Source organism: Orycteropus afer, unplaced genomic scaffold (assembly GCF_000298275.1).
Source record: "Orycteropus afer afer isolate SDZICR_OR568_19922 unplaced genomic scaffold, OryAfe1.0 scaffold00443, whole genome shotgun sequence".
NCBI classification, from domain to species: domain Eukaryota; kingdom Metazoa; phylum Chordata; class Mammalia; order Tubulidentata; family Orycteropodidae; genus Orycteropus; species Orycteropus afer.
In genome coordinates this window covers 1,441,693-1,464,204 of record NW_006922030.1, presented here as the reverse complement: position 1 = coordinate 1,464,204, position 22,512 = coordinate 1,441,693, and the positions used below count along the sequence as shown (strand labels likewise).

At 38.6% G+C, this 22,512-nt stretch overlaps 1 protein-coding gene across 1 annotated transcript in view; it reads right to left on the bottom strand.

Annotated features, from left to right (window-relative positions):
- The window catches only part of TLL1 (tolloid like 1), a 381,362-nt gene extending 359,873 nt beyond the window's left edge, over positions 1 to 21,489 (bottom strand). Inside the window, exon 1 of the mRNA XM_007954208.2 lies at positions 21,321 to 21,489. Coding sequence (XP_007952399.1) covers positions 21,321 to 21,489 — 169 coding nt within the window. The remainder of the gene's footprint in view (positions 1 to 21,320) is intronic.
- Positions 21,490 to 22,512: the final 1,023 nt, after the last annotated feature.

Genomic DNA, 22,512 nt, shown 5'->3' with positions numbered 1-22,512 from the left:
GACATTCTTTAAACCCAAAACTGAGCCTGTCTCTTGAGATCACCCTTTAGTGAGATAGCAGTGACACAAAATAAATAAAGGTATTACCTGTAAGAACAGTGCTCAACATAAAAACCATCTGTATGAGAATAAGAGGTCAACAATTACTCAAAAGCAAAGATGAGAAAATTAGGGGCAGGGAAACTAGAGTACCGGAAATGGAACATACAGAGCACAATTAAAGAAAACATGATAAATGTAACTAATGTCTGAACAGTTTCAGTGGAAATTGTCAAAGAGGAACCTAACTTGCTATTTAAACTTTCAATAAAAACTCAATACAACTTTTAAAAAGACTACAGCCTAGAAAATCCTATGAGGCAGTTATACTCTGTCACATATGGCCACTCTGAGTTGGAATCAACTCAGCAACACAACAATGACTAATGATGCTGAGCATATTTCCATGTGCTTCTTGGCCACCCATTTATCTCCTTTAGTAAAGTGTCTCAAACATCTTGCTCATTTTTGTGTGTGAATGATTTTTTGTATATTCATTTCCCATTCAACAGTTCATATACATTTTGTTTTGTGATATTGATTCTCACTTCCTCCCTGTGGTTACCTTTTCCTGTGTCTTTCTTTCATATACATTTCTGCCCTGTGTGTTATGTCCCTGAACAAATGCTACCCTTCTGATTTCTCGTGGGTGATTGTTGTAAAGAATGTACCTACCTGGTGTAATTTTTCACCTTATAGTCCTGCCTAGAGTTTGGCTGGAAGTTAAGCCGTGGGATGAGTCAATTCCAGGCCCAAATGGTAACTAGGGGCCACTGTCTCTGGGGTTTCACCAGTCTCTATTAGACCAGTAAGCCTGGTCATTTTTATGATTTTGAGTTTTGTTCCACATTTTTCTCCTAATCTATCCATGATCTCCAGGAGCTCTGGTAGCATAGTGCCTATGGTACTTGACTACTATACTAACAGAAGGCTGGTGGTTCAAACCCACCAGCCACTCCTCAGAAAGAAGATGGGGCAAACTACTTCTGTACTGATACTGCCTTAGAAACCCAAGGAGGAGTCGCTATGAGTTGGGTCCGACTCGATGGCACATAACAACAACAACAACACATCCATGATTTCCAGTTTTGATATTTTCTGAGTGGTTGGCAGTGGTAGCCAGGCACCATCTAGTTCTTCTGGTCTCAGCATTGTGTAGGCTGAGGTTCCCATGGTCCACTAGTCCCTTGGACTAATTGTGTCTATGCATCTCTCATTTTCTTCACTCTTCTTTGCTCCAGACAAGGAGAGATCAATAGTTGCATCTTAGATGGCCATTCACAAGCCTCCAAGACCCCAGTCGCTACTCACCAAAGTAGGATATAGAACAATATTTTTGTGCAGTATGTTATGCCAATTGAGCTTAACATCTCCTGTGACCATGAACTTGATCCATGGGCCCAGAAACTCACTCCTTCAAGCTTTTTGGCTTTGGCTAATAAGTTATTAAACTTTATCCCTGTTAGTTATAGTATATATATGGAAATTCTTATTGTTGTTGTTGTTGTTGTTATGTGCCATCGAATCGGACCCAATTCAGTGACCCATCCTTGGGTTTCTGAGGCAGTATCACTATGGAAGTAGATTGCCCAACCTTCCTTCTGATGAGTGGCTGGTGGGTTTGAACCACCAGCCTTCTGGTTTGGAGTCAAGTGCCTTAGGCACTATGCTACCAGAGCTCCTGGACATTCTTATAGCATATAAAAATATTTATGTAAGAATATCGTCTGTCAAACTTATATGGTCATGGGTATATACCCTTTTGCCTACCCATGCCTGATCATTTTTCCTGTCTACTTATGTATTCATCTTTAGAATAATGTTTGTTATTATTGATAATGCAGTACTATGTATGTAAAAGTATTTACCTTTGTTGTCGGTACCTCTTGGGTACCTCTCTGTGTCTTCCTTTTCCTGAGTGTTAATTGTGCTGGTCACCAGGTTTTAGTATCTTGCCTTTCCTTCACCTAAAGCAGTATGTATCTCTTACTCATCTAGCAAATTTTCCTTCCCACCTCTCCCTTCCCATGCCTGGTAACCAACAAAGAAAATTTCCTCCCGTGTATAAACCTTTCCTTGACTTTTCACAACAGTGGATTCATAAAATATTTGTCCTTCTGTGATTGACATTTCACTCAGCATAATGTTCTCCAGGAGCTCTGGTGGGGTAGTGCCTAAAGCATTTGACTGCTAACTAGAAGGCTGGTGGTTCAAACCCACCAGCCCCTCCTTGGAAGGAAGATTGGCCAATCTACTTCCATAGAGATACTGCCTCAGAAATCCAAGGAGGGGTTGCTATGAGTCAATCAACTAGATGGCAGTGAGTTCGGTTTTTGGTTTAATGTCCTCCATGTTCATCAATGTTATGAGGTGTTTCACAGATTCTTCATTATTTTGTAGTGTTGCATAGTATTCTACTGTATGTATGTACCATAATTTGGTTATCCATTTGTCCCTTGATGGGTATTTAGTGTATTTCTCTCTCTTTGCTATTGTGAATATTGTTGCAATTAACATGGGTGTGTATAACCAAATATCTTGCTCATTTTTAATTGAGTGGTAAATTTTCTTTCTATTGAATTTTAATAATGTTTTATAGATCGCAGAAAAAAAGTTGCTCATTGGTTATGTAAACTGCAGATATGTTCTCAAGATTGGTGGCTTACTTTATCACGTTCTTAACAGAATCTTTGACATTACAGAGTTTCTTAATGTTGAAGAAGTCCAATTGAAGTTTTTTTTTTTTTTTTTTTTTTTTTTTCTTCCCCCTATTTTTTTCCTCGCGACTAATCCCATTTTTTTTTTTTTTTTTTAATAGTATTCATGGTACCTTTTTTGTTTTGGGGGGTTTATAGCAACCTCCATTGGGTTTCTATAGCTGTAAATCTTTACAGATGTAGTTTACCTTCTGCAGAGCAGCTAGTGGGTTTGAGCCAATGATCTTCCAGTTAGCAGTCAAGTCCCTTGTCTATTATGCCACCAGATCTCCTACATTAACTTTACTCTAAGAATTTGTTTTTTTCCTTTGTTCTTGAGAAATAATTCTAACACCTTGGAATATCCTCAGTAATCATCATCATCATCATCATGATACAGTGACTCTTGGGAGGGAGTGGACGAACAGGTTAGAAAGATTCACCACATGTCAACCTCGTGATCATCACATACTATTGATAGACTTCAGGGGACAGAGGCTGCAATTTGAACTATGCAATTAGATTCCCAGTAAAAGCTCTGAATACAGAAACTCCATTGCTTTCCTGGGTGATGAAAGATATTGATGATTGTGGGAGGACAGCATATAATTTTGGGTGACATGGAAGCTTTGCATTGGGAATACTCCCAGATCTTGCCCTAACCGAAAAAACCAAACTCACTGCCATTGAGTCGGGTCTGACTCACAGTGACCCCTCCTTGGGTTTCTGAGGTGATATCACTATGGAAGTAGATTGCCCAATCTTCCTTCTGAAGAGTGGCTGGTGGATTTGAACATTCAGCCTTATGGTTAGCAGTCAAATACCTTAGACACTATGCCACTAGAGCTCCCAAGACCTCACCCTATGAGTCTCTTAATTTGTATCCTCCTTGCTATAACAAAACTGTAATCATAGGCCATAGTGCTTTCCATGAGTTCTGAGTCCTTCTAGCATAATATTGAGCTCAAGGAGTAGTGGGAGCCAGTAGATCAGAAGTGGGGTCTGGGAACATCTAAACTGATAGCTGGAATCCTCATTGGATAGAGAGAATCCCACAATTTGCATCAGAAGGGTCAGAAGTAAGGCCTTGGATCTGGCATCCTTAAGGGGCAATGGAACATCCTCAAATAAATAGTCAGTGGGTTAGAAGTAAGGGTATCATGAGCACCCCTAAACTCACAGCTGGTTTCTGCTGTCTTGGACAGACCTGGTAGTCTAAAGTACTGTGCCTTTTAACTTATGAAATCTGACCTAGATCCAGATGGTAAGAATTGATGGAAGCAATGCTGCATGTGTAGTATGCACAGAACAGTCACTGGGAATTGAAAATTAATTGATTTGGATTGATCACAATGCATTTAGTGTCAGTGAAGTAGGAATTGATTTGATGTCCTCTCAGGTGTCTTAGATCTTTGCCTCAACTAAAGAACACAAAGGTTTTCTATAATGTTTTCTTCTAGAAGTTTTTATATGAAGGTTTATGATCCATTTTGAATTATTTTGTTATGTGATACAAGATTAGTATTAAAGGTCTTTTAGTTTTTTTCTTATATGTACAAAAAAAAAAAAACCTCACTGCCGTGCAATCAATTGTGACTCATAGTGACTACTCCTTGGGCTTCCGAGGCAGTATCTATACAGAAGTAGATTGCCCAGTCTTCTGAGGAGTGGCTGGTGGGTTTGAACGGCCAGCCTTCTGGTTAGCAGTCAAATGCCTTAGGTATTATGCCACCAGAGCTCCTATGGATATCCAATTGTTCCAGTACCGTTTGATGAAAAGACTACTTTCTTAGAATTATCTTTGCATCTTTATCAAATATCAACAGACACAAAAGAATCGTCCTGTTTCTGCACTGTTCCATTTCATTGATTTATTTGTCTAACTTCATACCAAAAAATATCCTGAATTGATCACTCTTCTTTTACAAAAGTTTTTTTTAGGTATTCTACATTTTCTGCATGAATTTTTAGACTGTCAGTTTGTATACAAGAATCCTGCTGAGATTTTATTGAGATTGAGTCAAATTTATATATCAAGTTAGGGAGAATTGTCCCTAACATCTTAACAATACTGAGTCTTTCTATTTGTGAGTAAGATAACTTGTGCTTCCTCATTTATTTTGGTTGTCTTAATTTCTCTCAGCAATGTTTTATGGTTTTCAGTGTACTGATCTTTCACATCTTTCGAAATGTTTATCCCTAAATCTTTCAGGATTTTTTGGGCATGCTATTAAAAATGGCACTATCTTTTTATTTCAGTCTCTGTTGGTTCACTGGATAGTTTCCTCACACATATGCACAGATCAGTAGTCAACTGAATACTCGAGTTTGAACTTCTGCTGACTACTCTATGGGGTTCTCTGTAGGTGTCTAGAATGCTTTCTCTGTGTAGCACTCTCCTCTGGTACTTTGCACTGCAAACTCTAGTGGCCTTGGACTTCCCAGACTCCCTGCACTATCTCTTCTATGCAGGAGGATGTGTGGGATCTATCTAGATCCCCCCACCCTATTATATAGACAGCTGTGACAATCATAGGGCTCACCTCATTTATTTTCCATATCTCAGGGATCCCTGTCCTTTGTTGTCTGATGTCAAATGTTTTAGAAGTATTGTTGCAAACTTTTTGTCCAGTTTTCTAATTCCTTCAGGAATGATAATAAATCTGGTCTCTGATACTTTATGTTGGCCAGAAGCAGAAGTTTACACAGTTTCATTTACTAAGACTTTATTCAATTTTATATCAAGAAATATAATAACTCAAATTTTCTTTATGTAGTTCACACCTACTTAGAAAACATTACTAAGTAGTACCCTAAAAATCATCATCCCATGGGAATTAATGAGATTATCAATGATAGTCTCATTTGAAAGCTCTGTGCTGTTTACATGTTCACTAATGATTGGAAGGAAGACTGGGCAATGTGCTTCCATAGAGATACTGCCTCAGAAACCCAAATGGGGTAGCTACTCGAAGGCAGTGAGTGAGAATGAAATGGCAAGCACATTTTGACTCGATGGCAGTGAGTGAGAATGACTCAAAATGGCAAGCACATTTTGGAGTTATGGCAAGCAACAGAGTTGAGGGAAATAGTGATCATCTTGAAAATAGAACCTTATAATGTAAGTACAGAACTTCAGAGAAAACTCTCATACTACACCCACATCAAATCTAACCATAAGTGTCTGAGAATACTGCATTACAATTAAAGAATTCAAGGATTACAGAGCAAGAAAGTCATTGAGATACACAGACTATGAGCTGTCCAAAAGCGAAATTGTGAAGTAGGCTAGGATTATCTTCAGAGCTCCTTCCTAATTTTTATGTTATCAGTACATTTATTAAATGAGTCAGTGCTTACCTTGAAGAAATCATTAACCATATATTTTCAGGAAACACTAACTAACTAGTGAATGACACAATCTGAGGCAGTAGCCTTTCCGATTCAACTCCATTCACCTTTCATACACACAAATCACTACCACCAACTCCACCTATTCGCATAATCTGCTCCACATTAAATTAAACAGGATAATTGGGATTGTTTAGGATTTCAAAATAGCAATTTTTTTTTTTTTTAAAAAAAGCAAACTATTCCCATCTAGCTCATTCCAACTTACAGCACCCATAGAGTAGAACTGCCCCAAATGGTTTCCAAGGCTGTAATCTATGGAAGCAGATTGCTACCTCTTTCTCCTGCAGAGTAGCTGGTATGTTCGAACCACTGACCTTTTGATTAGCCATCGAGAACTTAACCACTGTGCCACCAGGGCTCCTGAATATCATTGTAAGCTACCCACTGCCACTGAGTTGACTCCAACTCATAGGGACCCCCATTGGGTCTGCAAGGCTATAAATCTTTATAGAAATAGACTGTCTCATCTTCCTCCTGAAGAGCAGATGGTGGGTGTGAACAACTGACCTAGTTAGCAACCAAAATGCTTTACCCATTATTCCACCAGAGTTCTTGAACAGCATTATGTTGTTGTTGTTGTTGCTGTTGTTGTTGCTGTTAGGTGCCGTCAAATTGGTTCCAACTCATAGTGACCCTATATACAACAGAACAAAACACTGCCCAGTACGGCACCAGTTTCAAAGTCCTTGTTATACTTAAACCTATCATTCCAGTGCCTGTAATATGAAGAACTTGAGGTTATAATCTCTAACTTTACAATCAGAACTACATTTTTCCAAATTAAAGAAGGAAATTTCACTTGAGGCCCTGTAACCAGAAGGTAATGTAGAAAATTTTAAATGGGTGTAATGTTTATAAGGAGCTCTGGTTGTGTAGTGCCTAAGACATTTGACTGATAACCAGAAGGTTGGTGGTTCAACCCACCAGCTGCTCCAGGGAAGGAAGATGAGGCAATCTACTTCCATAAAGATTTACTGCCTTGGGAACCCAACGGGGGTTGGTATGAATCCAATCTACTAGATGGCAGTTAGTTTGGTTTTTTTTGGATTTTGTAATGTTTATTAAGATTAAAATTTATTATTAAAAGTTTGAATAATCATGGGAGATGAGGTTAAAGAAATTTACCTTATTGTATGCGAAGAAAAGAAAATGTCTTATTAATGGATTTCAAAAACTGAAGAGATGCTATATGGGTGATAGTGAAGTATTTCTCTATTTGTTTCAATGTCAATAAGATAGAAATGCATTAAAGGTAAAAAAATTGTAGAAACACATTCCCAGTCTACCTTACTAGAAAACCTTAAGAAAAGCAAAATCAGACCTACTTCTATGTGGTTAAAAAGTAATCAAATCTGCCTCAAAGTAGCAAGTCAGATAATCTGTTGTACTGAGTCATTCAAGCAGTGTTTGTTCCTTAAGAATTACAATGTCTGGTTTGAGTAATATATAGGCATTCTTCCCCTATGAAATTTGAATGGAATCCTTTCAAGTGATGGGCATAATATTTACATTCACAATAAAGTCATTGCAAATAAGTCAAGAAACTTTTAGTGTTGTTTTTCATACTCAGAATAACTCATTCTGCATATTTAGAATATCCTGAAAGCAAATAAAACAGCTTTAATTGTTATAAAATTCCCAAGTTAACTAAATGAGACATGTAGTGTGTTCTCAAAGAACACTTTACAATTATATCTCATATACTATAATAAATGAGATTTAATCGAGCCAGTCATTCATAATAAGGTTTAATTTCTATATAGAAATGCTCTGATGGTTTTCAATATTTTTAAGAATCTTTTTTAAAATCTGCCATTTCGATCAACATGGTAGACCAATACTAGCTGATCTTACTGCATAACTAAAAATCATAGATGAAACAATTAAAAATATCCTTGATTATATCAATATATGACAGGAAAGTAAGAAATAATTATTGGTGAGTGAAGGAAGCAATCTAGAGAGATAAGCAGATGATTAAAGCCAGCTTTTAACAAAATGCGTTTGCCAAACTTGACTGAAATGAATTTAACTTTTTGTTATTTTCCAGGGTTTAGAGGACAAATGATAAAGTTCAAGGCCCACCCAACTTGGAAAGTTTAATAGGATAACCCTCCAAAAACATGAGACACCCAAATCTGGGATTCCTCAGTATAAAGAAGATGAAAATCACATCCATAACACCCCAGGTAACTGCATACCAAAAAAAAAAAAAAGATTTTCTAGAATTTTGAAACTAAATAGAGTAGCAGAGAGTAAGGATGATGGAAATGAAGAATATATCCCCTGAGACCTCATAAGCAAAAACCAGGCCTGAAGTAGGTTTCCATTCTGAATTGAAATTGCCTTGGTGGCCCAATGCACTCAAGCAGAAAATTTCTTTTCAAGTGGTCCCTAGCTGTTAGTGGCCCCCAGACACCCAACAGAAGCAAAGAATGATCTTCTCAAATCCTTTCATAGAGCAACTAATTCTAATTTTTCACAAACTATTTTAGAGTATTATGAGGTTAACACAATCTTGACACCAAAATCCAGCAAGAATAAAGTTTCAGACCAATTTAATTAATTAACATAGAAGCAAAAACACCAAGAAAAATAATAAACTGAATCCTGCTATGTTAAAGAATAATAAATCATGCCCAAATTGAATTCATTATAGAGGGTTAAATCAGTAAATCAATTATCTAATTAACCACATTAAAAGATAAAATTGGGATAATTATATTAATCTCAGTAAATACATATTTCCTTAATTTTATAATTTCTTTAAAAAAAAAAAAAAAGACAACAAATAGCATAATTGATAAACCACTGAAAATATTCCCTTTGAAATCAGGAACTGCGTAAGGGAGCCCTCAGTCACCACTTCCATGCCAATGCGGGAAGTCTCTGCCAGCACAGTGAGTCAAGAAAAATCAAATAAAATAAAAAGGGAAAAAAAAAACTATATATACTTTATACTCGCTCAGGTTAATTAGTAAAGAATGTCTGCTTTGAGCATTGTGCTCTTTCAAAGAACTATCTATATGGTATCAAACTGACAAGAGCAACTCTAAAATTTAGACAGGAATCTTAGGAGGGGCAATAACTTTATGTTAATGAGGAAGGAACCTTCAGAAGAGGAGGGTGAGAATGGTTGCACAACTTGAAGAATGTAATCAATGTCATTGAATTGTACATGTAGAAATTGTTGCACTGAAAATGTATGCTCTGCTGTGTATATTTTCAACAGCAACAAAAAATTAGGAAAAATAACTATGTACTTTACTTGGGGTAAAATGGGCAGACTTCATCTCACCTACTTCGGTCACATTGTCAGAAGGAACCAGTCCCTGGAGAAGGATATCATGCTCGGTAAAGTAGAGGGTCAGTGAAAAAGGGGGAAGACCCTCAATGAGATGGATTGACACAGTGGCTGCAACAATGGGCTCAAGCATGGCGAGGATTGTGAGGACGGCGCAGGACCACGAAGTGTTGTGCTCTGTTGTACACAGGGTCACTATGATTTGGAGTCGACTCGATGGAATATAACAATAACAAGAACATACTTAATTTGTAGTTGAATTGATTGCCTATGTGAAGATGTACAGATACATTATATAAAATAATATGAGATTAACAAGGATGCTGGATAAAAATTGAAAATATCAGAAACCAAATGCATTAAACATCAGCAATTGCTTTTAAAAAATTATAAAAAGATACATTTATGTCATCAAAAGAAAAATGAATGTGAATAAATCTGTAAAAATACTAAAAAATAACTGTAGATAAAAGTATTAAAACGTTTTTGAGCAGAATTAAAGGCCTAAATAAATGCAGACATAGGTTAGAAGACACGGTATCATAAAAAATTATTATTCTTTCTAAATTAACCTGTTGTTGTTGTTGTTGTTATGTGTCATGGAGTCCGACCTGACTCATAATGACCCTTCCTTGGGTTTCCGAGGCAGTATCACTACGGAGGTAGATTGCCCAACCTTCCTTCCGAGGAGTGGCTGGTGTGTTTGAACCGCCAGCCTTCTGGTTAGCAGTCAAGTGCCTTAGGCACTATGCTACCAGAGCTCCTATAGACTCAATGTATTTCCAATAAAAATCTAAATATTATGCCCTGACAAGTTGATTTATTTATCACCTTTTTATTGTGATTTGGTTGAAATTTTACAAAGCAAATTTGTTTTACATTCAACAGTTCATACACGTTTTGTGACACTGTCTACAATCCTCATAATGTAATAGCTCTCCTCCCACTTCCTCCCTGTGGTTACCCTTTCCCTGTATGTTCCAGACTGTGCATTCCTGCTTCCCTAGATTTCTCCCTGCACAAATACTGGTCTTCTGATCTCCCATGGTTGATTGTTCTAAGGAGTGCATCTCCCTGTGTTAGCTGTTCAGCTCAAAGGCTGAAAGTTACCCAAGGGAGTAAGTCCGATTCCAGGCCTGAAGGCTGACTAGAAGCCTTAGTCTCAGAGGTTTCACCAACCTCTATATGATCAGTAATCCTTTTTTTTTTTTTGCCCCTGAAATTTTGTTTCACGTTTTCCTCCCACCCTATCCAGGATCTCCAATTTTGATCCTTTCTGAGTGGTTGGCAGTAGTAACCAGGAATCATCTAATTTTTCTGGTCTCAGGGTCACATAGGCTGAGGTTCTCATGGTCCATTAGTCCTTTGCACTAATTGTGTACATGTGTCTTTGATTTTCTTCTTCGCTCCAGATGAGGAGAAACCAACAGTTGCATCTTAGATGGCCACTAGCAAGTTTTTAAGACTCCAGTCACTATGCACCAAAGCAGGATGCAGCACAATGTTTTCTGACAAGTTTATTTTAAAGTTAATATAGAGTACAAAAGTCCATCCATAACCAATTACTTTCAAAGAACAATAAAAATATGTAGGGACCAGCAATACCAAATAAACAAGAATAATGTCTAACTCAAAAGAAACTCAAAGTAAATTAACTTGTTTTACCAAACAAACTTGTTTTTCTCTTCTGTTTCTTATCATTCTATCGCTGTCTCTCCACTTACTTAAGTATGGAATAATGGAGACATCAACTTTGATTTCTCTTTTCCTTTTACTCTCTCAACCTTCATCCTGAGATTCTTCAGTTGGTCACGTCTCTTGTATCCAATTACCCTTTTCTATAGCTTCTGCAGTCGAACTTAAAGCACTCATCATTGCTTGTGTCTACTTTTACTACAACCCTTAACAAGTTTCCCTGCTCTCAATTGCTCTTTACTTCCTCCACAAACTACTCCAGACTGTCCTCTGCACCCTCATTTATCTTTATAAAATATGGCTTCAATTACGTCAATGCTCTGCTTTAAATTTTCATGTCCTGTACTTTCATGAAATACATCACCTTCCTTCAGGAGAAAAAAAAAAAAATGATAAGACTTCAAAATGTAGCTCAAATATCTTCCCTGAGAAGCCGTCTCTCTCCCAAACATAATCAGCGCATTCCCTCTTCTGTGCTCCAATTACACCTTGTTTATTGCACTTTCATATTGACAATTTAAACTTTTCCTGCCTTTTTTTTTTCCTGGTAAATACCAAAATCCCCAGAAGGAAGAGACCACATTTACATCTCCAACGTGCAAATCAGGTGCAAATATTGGTTTCATCAATAACTTATATCTGTACAGTGCATTCCAGTTTATTAAATCCCTTTGCATTTCATCTTTGCATGCTTTAAAGAGTAGGTATCTTTACATGCTTTATAGACTAGGTGTTACTAGCTCCAGGTGAAAAATAAGGGAGCTTACGTTCAGAAGCATCACATAGACCAAGATAATAAAATTAAACAGAAGAGCCAAGTCTTGCACCTATGTCTCCTGACACAACATCTAGTTCTCTTTAAATTAAACTACACGCCCAGATGCATGCTATTAATTTCTACTGCAGTTTATTCTTAACTATAATAAAAACCTCAAGACTAAAACTTTTCTTTTGGCAATGATTTCATTGAGAATCTGAAACTCTTCATTAAAAAAAGAAAGAATTTGTTACAGAACAAGTACAAACAGCAGCTCTTGCTCCTAGAAAACACAATAATTTGCTAAAAGTAACATGTTTTCTTAAAAGAAATTGTAATATAGTAAATATGACATACAGTATATACTTCAAATGTGCCAGATTTCTTACTCTTAGGAACCCAACCCAAATCAAACCCATGGCCATTAGGTTGAGTCCAACTCATAGTGACTGCCATTGGGTTTCTAAGGCTATAAATCTTTACAGAAGTACATTGCCTCATCTTCCTCCCACACAGCGGCTGGTGGGTTATGAACCACCGACCTTCTGGTTAACAGACAAATGCTTTACCCACTACACCATCAGAGCTTCTGGTTACTCTTAGGAAAGTAGACTAAAATTCCAAGGGGTTTATTTGGACCTTATTATCCCTGAAAGTTCTCAGGCTTTAGACCTTAGGGCTTTCAGGCAACTTGGGATTGAAAAAAGATGAAGTTATTTAAGAGCCTTCACAAAGCATGTTTGTTTTCTCAAAGGCATTCACACATCATTTACATATATAATGCATACTATAAATCACTTTCCTGAATAGCCTGCATTTGAAAGAAGGTGCTTCACACTCTTTATGTGCTCATAATCATGAAGTCAATGAACACTCAAAGAGCAAATCTAAAATGTGAAACAATTTATCAAGTACCACACAAAATATCAGGACTATGCCAGGAACTAAACACAAATGACTGAATTCTACTCAAATACTATTCAACTCCTGCCTTATTCAATGTCAAAAACCTGCTGTCAGAACATATATATTTGGGTCAGCATGCAGTAGTATCCCCTATATGCTATCTACATATAACCCAAATATTTCTCTAACCCTAGTAAAATTGTTGTTGTTGTTATGTGCCATCGAGTAGGACGCGACTCATAGTGACCCCTCCTTGAGTTTCCGAGGCGGTATTGCTACAGAAGTAGATTGCCTCATCTTCCTTCCGAGGAGTGGCTGGTGGGTTTGAACCACCAGCCTTCTGTTTAGTAGTCAAGTCCCTTAGGCACTGCGCTATCAGAGCTCCCCTAGTAAAATTAGTCATATGCATTTTCATTTGTTTCATATTAATGGAGTATTCCATTTGTAACTCTCCACAGAGAATTCTCTCTTGAAAGGGAGTATGTTGTGCACTTTATTCCATGTATTGAAAAGCATTGGCCTTATTCTGACAATACCTTATATGACTTATCCAATGTATGGATGTTGGGGACAAGCTATATTCTCACAAAAGATAATCACACAGGATGAATTTACATGACACAACCTCCCATCAGTTGAAATAGGAAGACTTCTGGAACACAGAAACCTGCGTCTCACCAGTTGGCATCTGTGATAAGAGATAGCCAAACCACTTAACCTTTTTGAGTCTGTTTCCTCATGTGTCCAAAAGGAGTAATAATAATGTTACTTGATGGGGTTATGGTGAAGACAGGAGACTCTATTTCAGTTTTGTAATGAAAAAATACAAACTATGTCATTGTAGCATGAGTCATGAAGGTAATTCTAGATATGTAGGTACATGGGGCTCAAGAACCGATTCTTTTGAAAGTTCTCCATCCTATAGAACATGGTGAATTGTGCACAATGTCCCTCCCTGAGGTATAGTAAAGGTTTTTATTTCCATAAAAGGAGGTACTTAATTAATTGTCTTAAACTACAATAATCTGAGTGTAAAACACACACTGCTATAAATACTCAACTATTAAGAATTTGTAGTCAGGAAACACTAGGACAGAAGAGTAAAGTCCCATCTTCATAGGATGGTCAGTCGACTCAATTAATGCTATGTTGTTGTTGTTGTTGTTGTTATGTGCCATCGAGTTGGACCCGACTCATAGCGACCCCTCCTTGGATTTCCGAGGCAGTATCACTACGGAAGTAGACTGCCCCTTCTTCCTTCCGAGAAGTGGCTGGTGGGTTTGAACCCCCAGCCTTCTGGTTAGCAGTCAAGTGCCTTAGGCACTATGCTACCAGAGCTCCTAATTGATTCTATAGTGGTTTACAAAGCTGCACAGGAACCCAAGACAATGTTAATAAAACACTTCAAATTCATTCATAGCCAAAGAAGCAACTTAGAAAACAAAGATATTAGTAAGCAGGCCAGGAGCCATTAGAAGTGTCTTTATGGAATGTTCCTCATGTGCTGACAATTTGTCATAGGTAAGAAATGTACAGATGACAGAAACTATTTTCTCCCCTCTTACCATTCCGTTCCCCCTCTCCTATCACCCAAATTGAATGAAGATCAATAATGCAGAAATTTCAAATGTTTACTATGAATCAAATGTTTTTTGTCTCCTTGATATGTCAAATGGTGAATGTATTATAAACTGTTGAAATACTTTTTTTAAATCATTGAATTGAATGTTTTAAGGAGCATAATAACACATAAAATTAGAGTTTGTTTGAGGAAAAATAATATATCTGGAGGTACTTCTGACCTACCTCACATATGTTTTTGACTCTTTAGAATTATCATTTGATGGAATTATGTTGCTTAAAAAAAAAGATAAATAGCAAAAAGTTATGTTTTAGCTTAAATTATAAATGTATATTTCAGGAGAAGCACTGAGTAAGACAAACATCTCCCTGGTTCACTCTCTGGATTTCAATTAACACCTAATTTACAATACTTCTTAATACAAATTACAAATATATAGTTGAGCTCTTTAGAACTGCTTGACAGGATTAGTACACATTTGTAAGGAGCTGACAAAACAAGCATTCCATTAGCCAGCCCACAATGTCTCAAAATCTAATAGTCAATATCCCATTTTCAGAGCTGACAATGGCAAGAACTAAATAAATAAGCAAGGGATTCCCCTCCTCTGTTTTCGGGGGAAAAAGCAATGTCTGTATAATTCATCCTACACTGCTGATGCTATTTAAAAAAAAAAAAAAAAGAAAAGAAAACCCTAAAGTGTTACTATTCAATAGATAACTAAAAGAATTAAACCACTAAAGCTATATTGCTAAATCATTCCGCTTCATGAAGGATTGGGGAAAGGACGCGCCACTCCTTAATTTAGGGAGGATAAGTTCACGATTGATTCCAGATCTTGGAATATGAAAGAACTCTAAGAGGCCACAAAACTCTCCCAGTAGATGAAATCCTTCATCTCTAGGAATTTTGCCAGCCACCTGAGCCATGGCCTAGCCTCAGCCCAATGCCGACCTTAAGATGCTACAAGAGGTGTTCCTATGGTTCATGGGGGGTGGGGTGGGGAAAATCCCCACCTCCCAGCATCCCCAGATACCAGATGGCCCCAGCAGGGATATATAATGCCTCATTTTAAGTGGATTACTGGGCTGCCTTTTCTAAGCATTTTTAGAAAAGCTTAAGAATGGTCTCAGTTTTAAATGTTTTAAGAAGAATCAAATATACTATTAGAAACAATCGATGATATAATACAACGAAGAAAAAAATAGTTATGATAAATCATCAGCCCTTAACATTACCCACCTGAGTGCTTGATGAATTTATGAGCTCATTTCTTTTGATTGAGAAGCCTAATGGATTATTAATATGACTACTATTCATAAGAAGGTTTGCAAAGAATGTTATATTATTAACTACAGGGAAGTGAGTTTTAATTTCACACCAGGAAAAGCTGTTGTAATGTAGAAAGTTAGAATTCGTGCATACACATTGGTGGCAGACAATATGGTTTTTGTAGAAGACATTATACCTGGCATTTACTAGACTTTTGTAGAAAAGTAAGTAAACATGAAGATAAGAGATATAATTGTGAAATATATATTAACTTTTTCAAAAAGGCTTTGCTAAGCTTTGACACATTTTTAATTGTCTTATGTTGGATGAAGAAGATCTAAAAACAGAAGGCAGGCCCCAGTGAGCAAATACCTGAATGGAAACAGTAAAGATTTCATGCATTATTACACAAACTAGCTAAGAGCTAAGGTATTCCAGTTTGATTTTGGGTTTGCAAAATCCACTACTTTCTTAATAGAAAAAAGCAGGAAGACTTCAGGTGACTGCATGTTTTGAAAAAAAGAAGAAGAAGAGGAGGAACTTTAGAGCTAGTTTAGTCGAGGAAATATAATTGAAAAAATAGCCTGACCTATTCAAACCTCTCAACAGTAACTGCTATTTGTGGGCCAAAAATAGACATGGGCCCTCAAGACAAGGACTGAATAATTACTGCTGGCAAATAATGAACAGAACTCAAGTATCCAAAATATAATGCCTTATCCATCCCTCTTGCAAAGAAGTATTTTGTTTACTTCTGAGTGGGCACCAGAGGCAGGCAGAGAAGAAAGTTCAAGAAGATCTGAGGAATAAAAACTATAACAGAAGAGACTAGTTAGAAGGAAACAGTTCTATGAAATCTATTTTTTTAAATGAGAATTTGCTACCCTAGACAGGGACCAACCAAAAACTGTATGTTTGAATATTTCAAATTGTGATGGAATAAAGTAGATATTAGGTTGAACATCAAATTTTAGAAACTAAACCTAGGAGTCTACCAGTAATGCAGATTGTAAAAATGGCACAGGAAAAAAGGCAGTGTTTAATTCTGTTTTACATAGAGTCAGAGTCACTATGAGTCAGAACTGACTCGACTACACCTAACAACAACAAAACCTAGGAGTCTGGCACTGTAACTAGAAAGTGCAGCATTCAGAACAAAACTAATGGCACTCTCTTACCTAGGAATGATAAACCTTGAAAATTATCCCAAGAGTTAATATGCTAAGACACCAGGACACGGATTACGAAGACAAGCAGAAAGAATAGGATGCCAAAAGTCAATGTCTATATAAACAAGCTTGCATATGCTACTCTAAAGGCAAATTTAACCTTGCAAGTCAAGGACCTTTAATCATGTTTGGATTTTTTCCAGAAAGTAGAGTCATTTCCTAAGAACTTCAAGGTAAAGAATACTTTTTTTCAGGACTCTTACACATGTTCACAGAGGCTAAGGATACCCTTTTGAACAAACATTTTATTTCATCAGTCTTATAAGCCTCTACCTGTCATTCAAAATACTAATTTCTTCAATCTCCCTTATTAGATAATTCATTTTCAATCACTTGAGCTTTCTTGATATGCCCTTAATGACAAAAAAGAAAAAAGAAGAGGAGGGAGAAAAAAGGGAGGGAAGAAAAAAGAAAGGAAGTTTGTTAGTATGCAGTAACTTCATTTATCAGGTTTCTGCTTTTCCAGGTAATCTCTAGATAAATCTGCTAAAAGATTAATTTGCACACTGAGTTTTCCCAGGCCCCTCACAGCTATTAATACCCAGAATAATAAGCATTGATATAGTACAATAATGAAATAAGACACCTGAGTCTCTGTTCTGGAGTGAATTCCTGCAGCATCAGCTTCCTAATGTCCCTTGGGCCCCTTTTGAACTAGAGAGAGTAAGAGAAATCTGATTCCATATTCAGATGACCATGCACTGTACTGGAGAAAAACAGCCACACACTCCTTTGAATTATCTGCATCTTTGTGTATATCTGTTTATATAGAGAGATAAGTTATTGTCCTTCTTGATAGAATTGGCTATATAAATATATTGGAAGCTGTGCTGCACTAACTTACCTACTTTCACTAATACCAAAAATGTCTTACTAAATCAAAAAGGCAGGAGAATGAATTAAATGAAACAATGCTTATTTTATGTCCTATAATCCCAAAAGTTTGAATCAGAGTTCTGATAGGTATATAAATTTTATTCTATTCCATAAATATGCCAAGTGTAGCACAATTTTCAGCAAATTGAAACTATTCCTCTTTGGGATAACATGCATTTGATCTTATTCACATTAGAAGTTTGTAGATTGAGAAATTGAGAAGATAATGAGAACAAACTAGATAGCTGACATTGGTAATCCATCCCTGTGGCAAACATGAACAATCTGGTCTGACCTCTGTCCTCAAGAACTTTATATTCTAATCATGTTTGGAAAAGATGAAATATGTTATTATTCGTTTTACCTGTACCAGAAATGAAAGTAACCGTATCTCTATTAGCCTGGACTCCTGGGCTAATTTCTATACTTCACATTTCAAGGGAGGCCTCTATTGGTCAGCTAAGAATATAATGTAATGGTTAAATACAGATAGAATTTGCAGCCAGGAGACTTGGGATAAAATTCTGGTAATCTTCACAAAGACATTTAACTTGATCAAGCATCTGTTTTCCTATCTGTGTAACTGGATGATTAATAAATTCCACCATATCAGGCTGTTGTGACCATCCGTGAAATAATGTATTCAGAAATGCTTTGAAACTATAAAGCTATGTTAGCTATTATGATATCAAGCCACATGTAGTTTTAGGAATATTGGAACACCTGTCAATAAAGTTCAGAAAGGCACTTTATTTCACTGACCATTCCTTCAACTCTCCTCTTTGGGAAGGGCAGGTGAAAAGTGCCTCATGTACTTGGATGGAAGGCACCCTATCTCCTGCTTTTTTGCATGGCTGTCAAGGACTTGTCCTCAGTGATCTTTTCTAGACTTTTGGTTGATAGTTCAATGCACTACCTAAATTTTTTTGTTGTTATTACTATTTTTATTTGTTTTTTAACAGTGCCAAAAAGGAGGCACAAAGGTTTTGCCAAACTTTACCCAAGATGGAAAATCAAAGACTTTAATTTCACAAAATTGAAAATGCAGGGTAGATAATTTTAAAGCATGATCTCAGATTGTATGCATACTCCTCAACCTCCCATTTGAGCCTTTCTTATTTCTTCCTTACCACACACAAATATGTACACATAAACACATAAATGCATGCATGCACAAGTGTCTCTTCCATTTAAAGACAAAGCAGAAATAAGATTAGGGAAAAAATGTATTCAAAGTTGATGTTGTTTTAAACTTGAACAGCTGTGTTAAAAAATGAACCAGAATCAAAGGGATGGGGAAGGAAATAAATGTCATGAAATTTGTTTTACTTGCCTTGGAGGTTTATTTATTGAGGAGTATATTTATACTATACTTAAGGTATGTTTCAATATACATGTTTCAAATATTTAAATTTAAAAATGTGAAATATTTTTAAATTGAAAAAATATATACGTTCATAGAACTTCCTTCTGGGCAGCTACATGGACAATTTCAAAAACAAGGAAAGCTGGAGGAAAAATAAACGTCTAAAAATGCATTGCCTATTCTTTGGGCACTCTCTCTCTCTCTCTATATATATATATAATGTACTCAGAAGTTCCTGCTTTTTAAAAGCAGAAATTTTTATTTTAATTTGTATTTTTTTTTTCTGAAATTGTACCAATATATACATACATCCTGATTTTAAATGTTAATAATTAATAGCTGGTTAAATTTTTCACAAAATAAAGCATCAAAAGAGACAATACCGACAATCTGAAAATATGGAAATAACGTATTTCACTTCTTCCTTAAACAAACAAGAAGCACAATTCCCACCAATTTGTAAACATTTTTTCAAAACAGTTTGTCAGCAAAATTCTGGTTAGAGAGTAGTATAACATATGAATTCAGGTTGTCCAGTCACTAGTTATCTATGCAGTGTTTCTCTCCTCCAAACCAATAGGGAAGGCCTAAGAAAACTTTTGCTGGAAAAATATTGTGTTAAAAGTGGCAAAAAGGCACTTACAAGCAAAAGTGAACCACACTAGAATTTTGACTTCCACAAGCTTCTGGTAAACTGCTCTCAGTTTTGAATAAACAGCTGAGAAAGACTGTACCAAGAAACAACTGATGGCAGGAACACTACATACATACCCTTGTTATTAGAATTGTGTCATCAATGGTAAAAATTAAGGGAATTTCCAGTGTTTCCCTTCATTTGTGTATTCCTTTCTTCCTTCAGGCCCAAGAGGCACTGGATGTTTTACCTAGCTACGGAAGGAAAAAGTTCCTAGTGCACAATGATCAACTATGCTGAGGGTTTGGAGAGACATTGATACGTTAGATACACTGCCCACTCCCTTCCTCTATGCTTCGTGCCCTCTGCTTCAATGTGTCTCCAAAACCTCTGTAATAACCTTTTCTTCGAGTCCACACCGGGTTTCAGTCACTAAGCCAGGCGCTCCCAAAGCCACACCTGGAGCCAGTGCTGGTGATGGGCACCGCCGGGCGCTGCCATTACCGGGTGAAGAGCTACAACACTTTCCGCTCTGACCTGAGGCGGCCTGAGGGAAACCCCGCCCCGCGAGGGAGGAGAAACCTGCTACAGGGCGGAACGCAAGGAGAGGTGGGCAGGACCCAGGGTGCAAAGGGACCGAGGGAGAGGCAGGGCTTCAGGTAGTGCCGGTCCAGCTGCAGTTCCCGGGGGTGTTCACGGGAAGGAAGACACAAGTTTGAATGGGACAGCAACTTGGAAGGATTTTTGTTTGTTTTATTTTTAGATTTATTTTAAATGGGCAAATGCATCTGTTTACCATCTAGTGTGAGAGTTCTCAAGGCTGTCACAATTCCCTTCCAGAGTGGAACCCACACCTTAAGTTCCCGGGCAGGAAAGGCAGCAAAAGTGTCCTGGGGTAGCAATGTCATCTCCACGCAGAATAATGCCTATTGCGCTTAGTTTTAAGTTGCTGAATGATCTGTTGTAGCTGGCAATGGAAATTGAGAGAGCCAATAGAAACTGCCTTTTCGCCCTCCCCTCCCCAGAATTCAAGTGGCACCCAGGGCACGTGCCATACCTGCCATACTCTAGAGACTCCTCTGCATCTCCACCCACCTTTTTGCTACCCCTGCCCAACCTTTCTCAGCCAAGCTTTGGGGAACTGCACTCGGGAACTAAGAGGAGGTGGTATCCCTCCAGAAGCGTAAAGCCTGCTGAATGTTGGTATTTAAACCTAGGGCAGCCAGCTGTGTTTATGACTTGTTTCGCTTTGTTGGGAAAGGGGGAAGGGAATCAGAACTCTGGGGCCTTTTTCCAAAACTGGGGTGACGAGTTTGACTTTCAATCCCACTAGCAGGGAACTCCAGTCTACTCGAGCTGCGACGGCTGCCAAGGAGGGAGGGGGCGCGAAATGTGGAAGGAAGAACAGAGATCAGGGAAAGGGAAGTAGAGGAGGCGGAGGGGCTGGCGAGGAGGGGGGGAAGGAAACAGGTGAGCTCCCACCGCACCCTTCGGAAATCCAGCGCCGCGGTCCCGGATGCGCCACCGTCCCAATCAGGAGAGGCACTTACCGGCTTTACACGGGTCCTTGTAATCTATTGTCTCCGCTTTATCCTCTTCATTCCCATCAAAAGTGTAATCATAATCGAGGCCAGCGCAGACCCACAGTTCCCCGTAGAAAACAATCCCCGAGGCCACCAGCCATGCGAGCATCCCGGGGGAAAGCGTCTCCAACCCCATCCTCCGCCCCCGGATGAAAAGGAGGGGACTAGACCCAGAAGTGAGGAGTCTGCGATCCGCGTTGATGTGCGGAGCGAAGGCAACTGGCCCTCCTCTCCCACCGGAGGTTCCCAGACAGGACCAGGGTTTTCAGGTGTCCAGGGACATGCAGATGCCGTCGGGACAGAAGAGAGGGCAAGAACTGCCCGTTACCCCCAGCTGAAGGGAGAAGTTGGCCAGGGGCCCGCGGGTAGGAGGAGGGCAGGTGAGGAGCTCTACTCCCGGGGACGGGGAGGGGCGGCTGCGGGCAAACTCGGCTCTTGCGGCGCGGGAGCTCTCAGCCTGCGGAGGAGTCCTTCTGGCGGCCGAACTTCCCGAGACCGTGGTCAGCAAGCGGCGCCCAGCGGGTTCAGCGGCCGCCGGAGCTCCAGCTCCCGCGCCGCGCCCTCGCCGCTGCCAGGACCGGGAGTCCAAGCACGAACCGCCACCGCCTCCAGCGCCCGCCGCCGCCGCCGCTCTGGGAAGATGAATCCGGTCTGCACATCAGCACATCTGAACTGAAAGGGGAGACCGAGGAAGGGGGTGGGGGGCAGTCATTTCTGCGCCAGGAGACCTTAAAAGGCTGCAAAAGCAAGCAGAGGAACTGACTGCCAGGCGAGCAAAAGTGTGAGCGTTTAGGGATGCACTATTTGCCTCCCCCCGCCCTCCCAGCTGTCTTTTACCCTTTTCCTAAGTTAGGGGAAAAAAAAAAAAAAAAATCTTCGCAGCATCTAACCCAATCACTAGCATCCTGCTTACTTATTCATACAATCAGGGTCAGGATCCGGGCCGCAGCCTCCTCTCTGACTTCTTTTGATAGTCTTATACAAACAAGCAGACGGGAGCGCGCTGACAATTCCATTTATATTTTACTAAAGATAAACATGAATAGATTAAGTATCTGCGTCCGCGAACAGCAATTAATAGATGACGTATGTGTCAGTTAAGAGTGCCTAACTGGGGGTGGCGTGAGGGATCGTGATAATTTAGCTGCAAATCTCTATT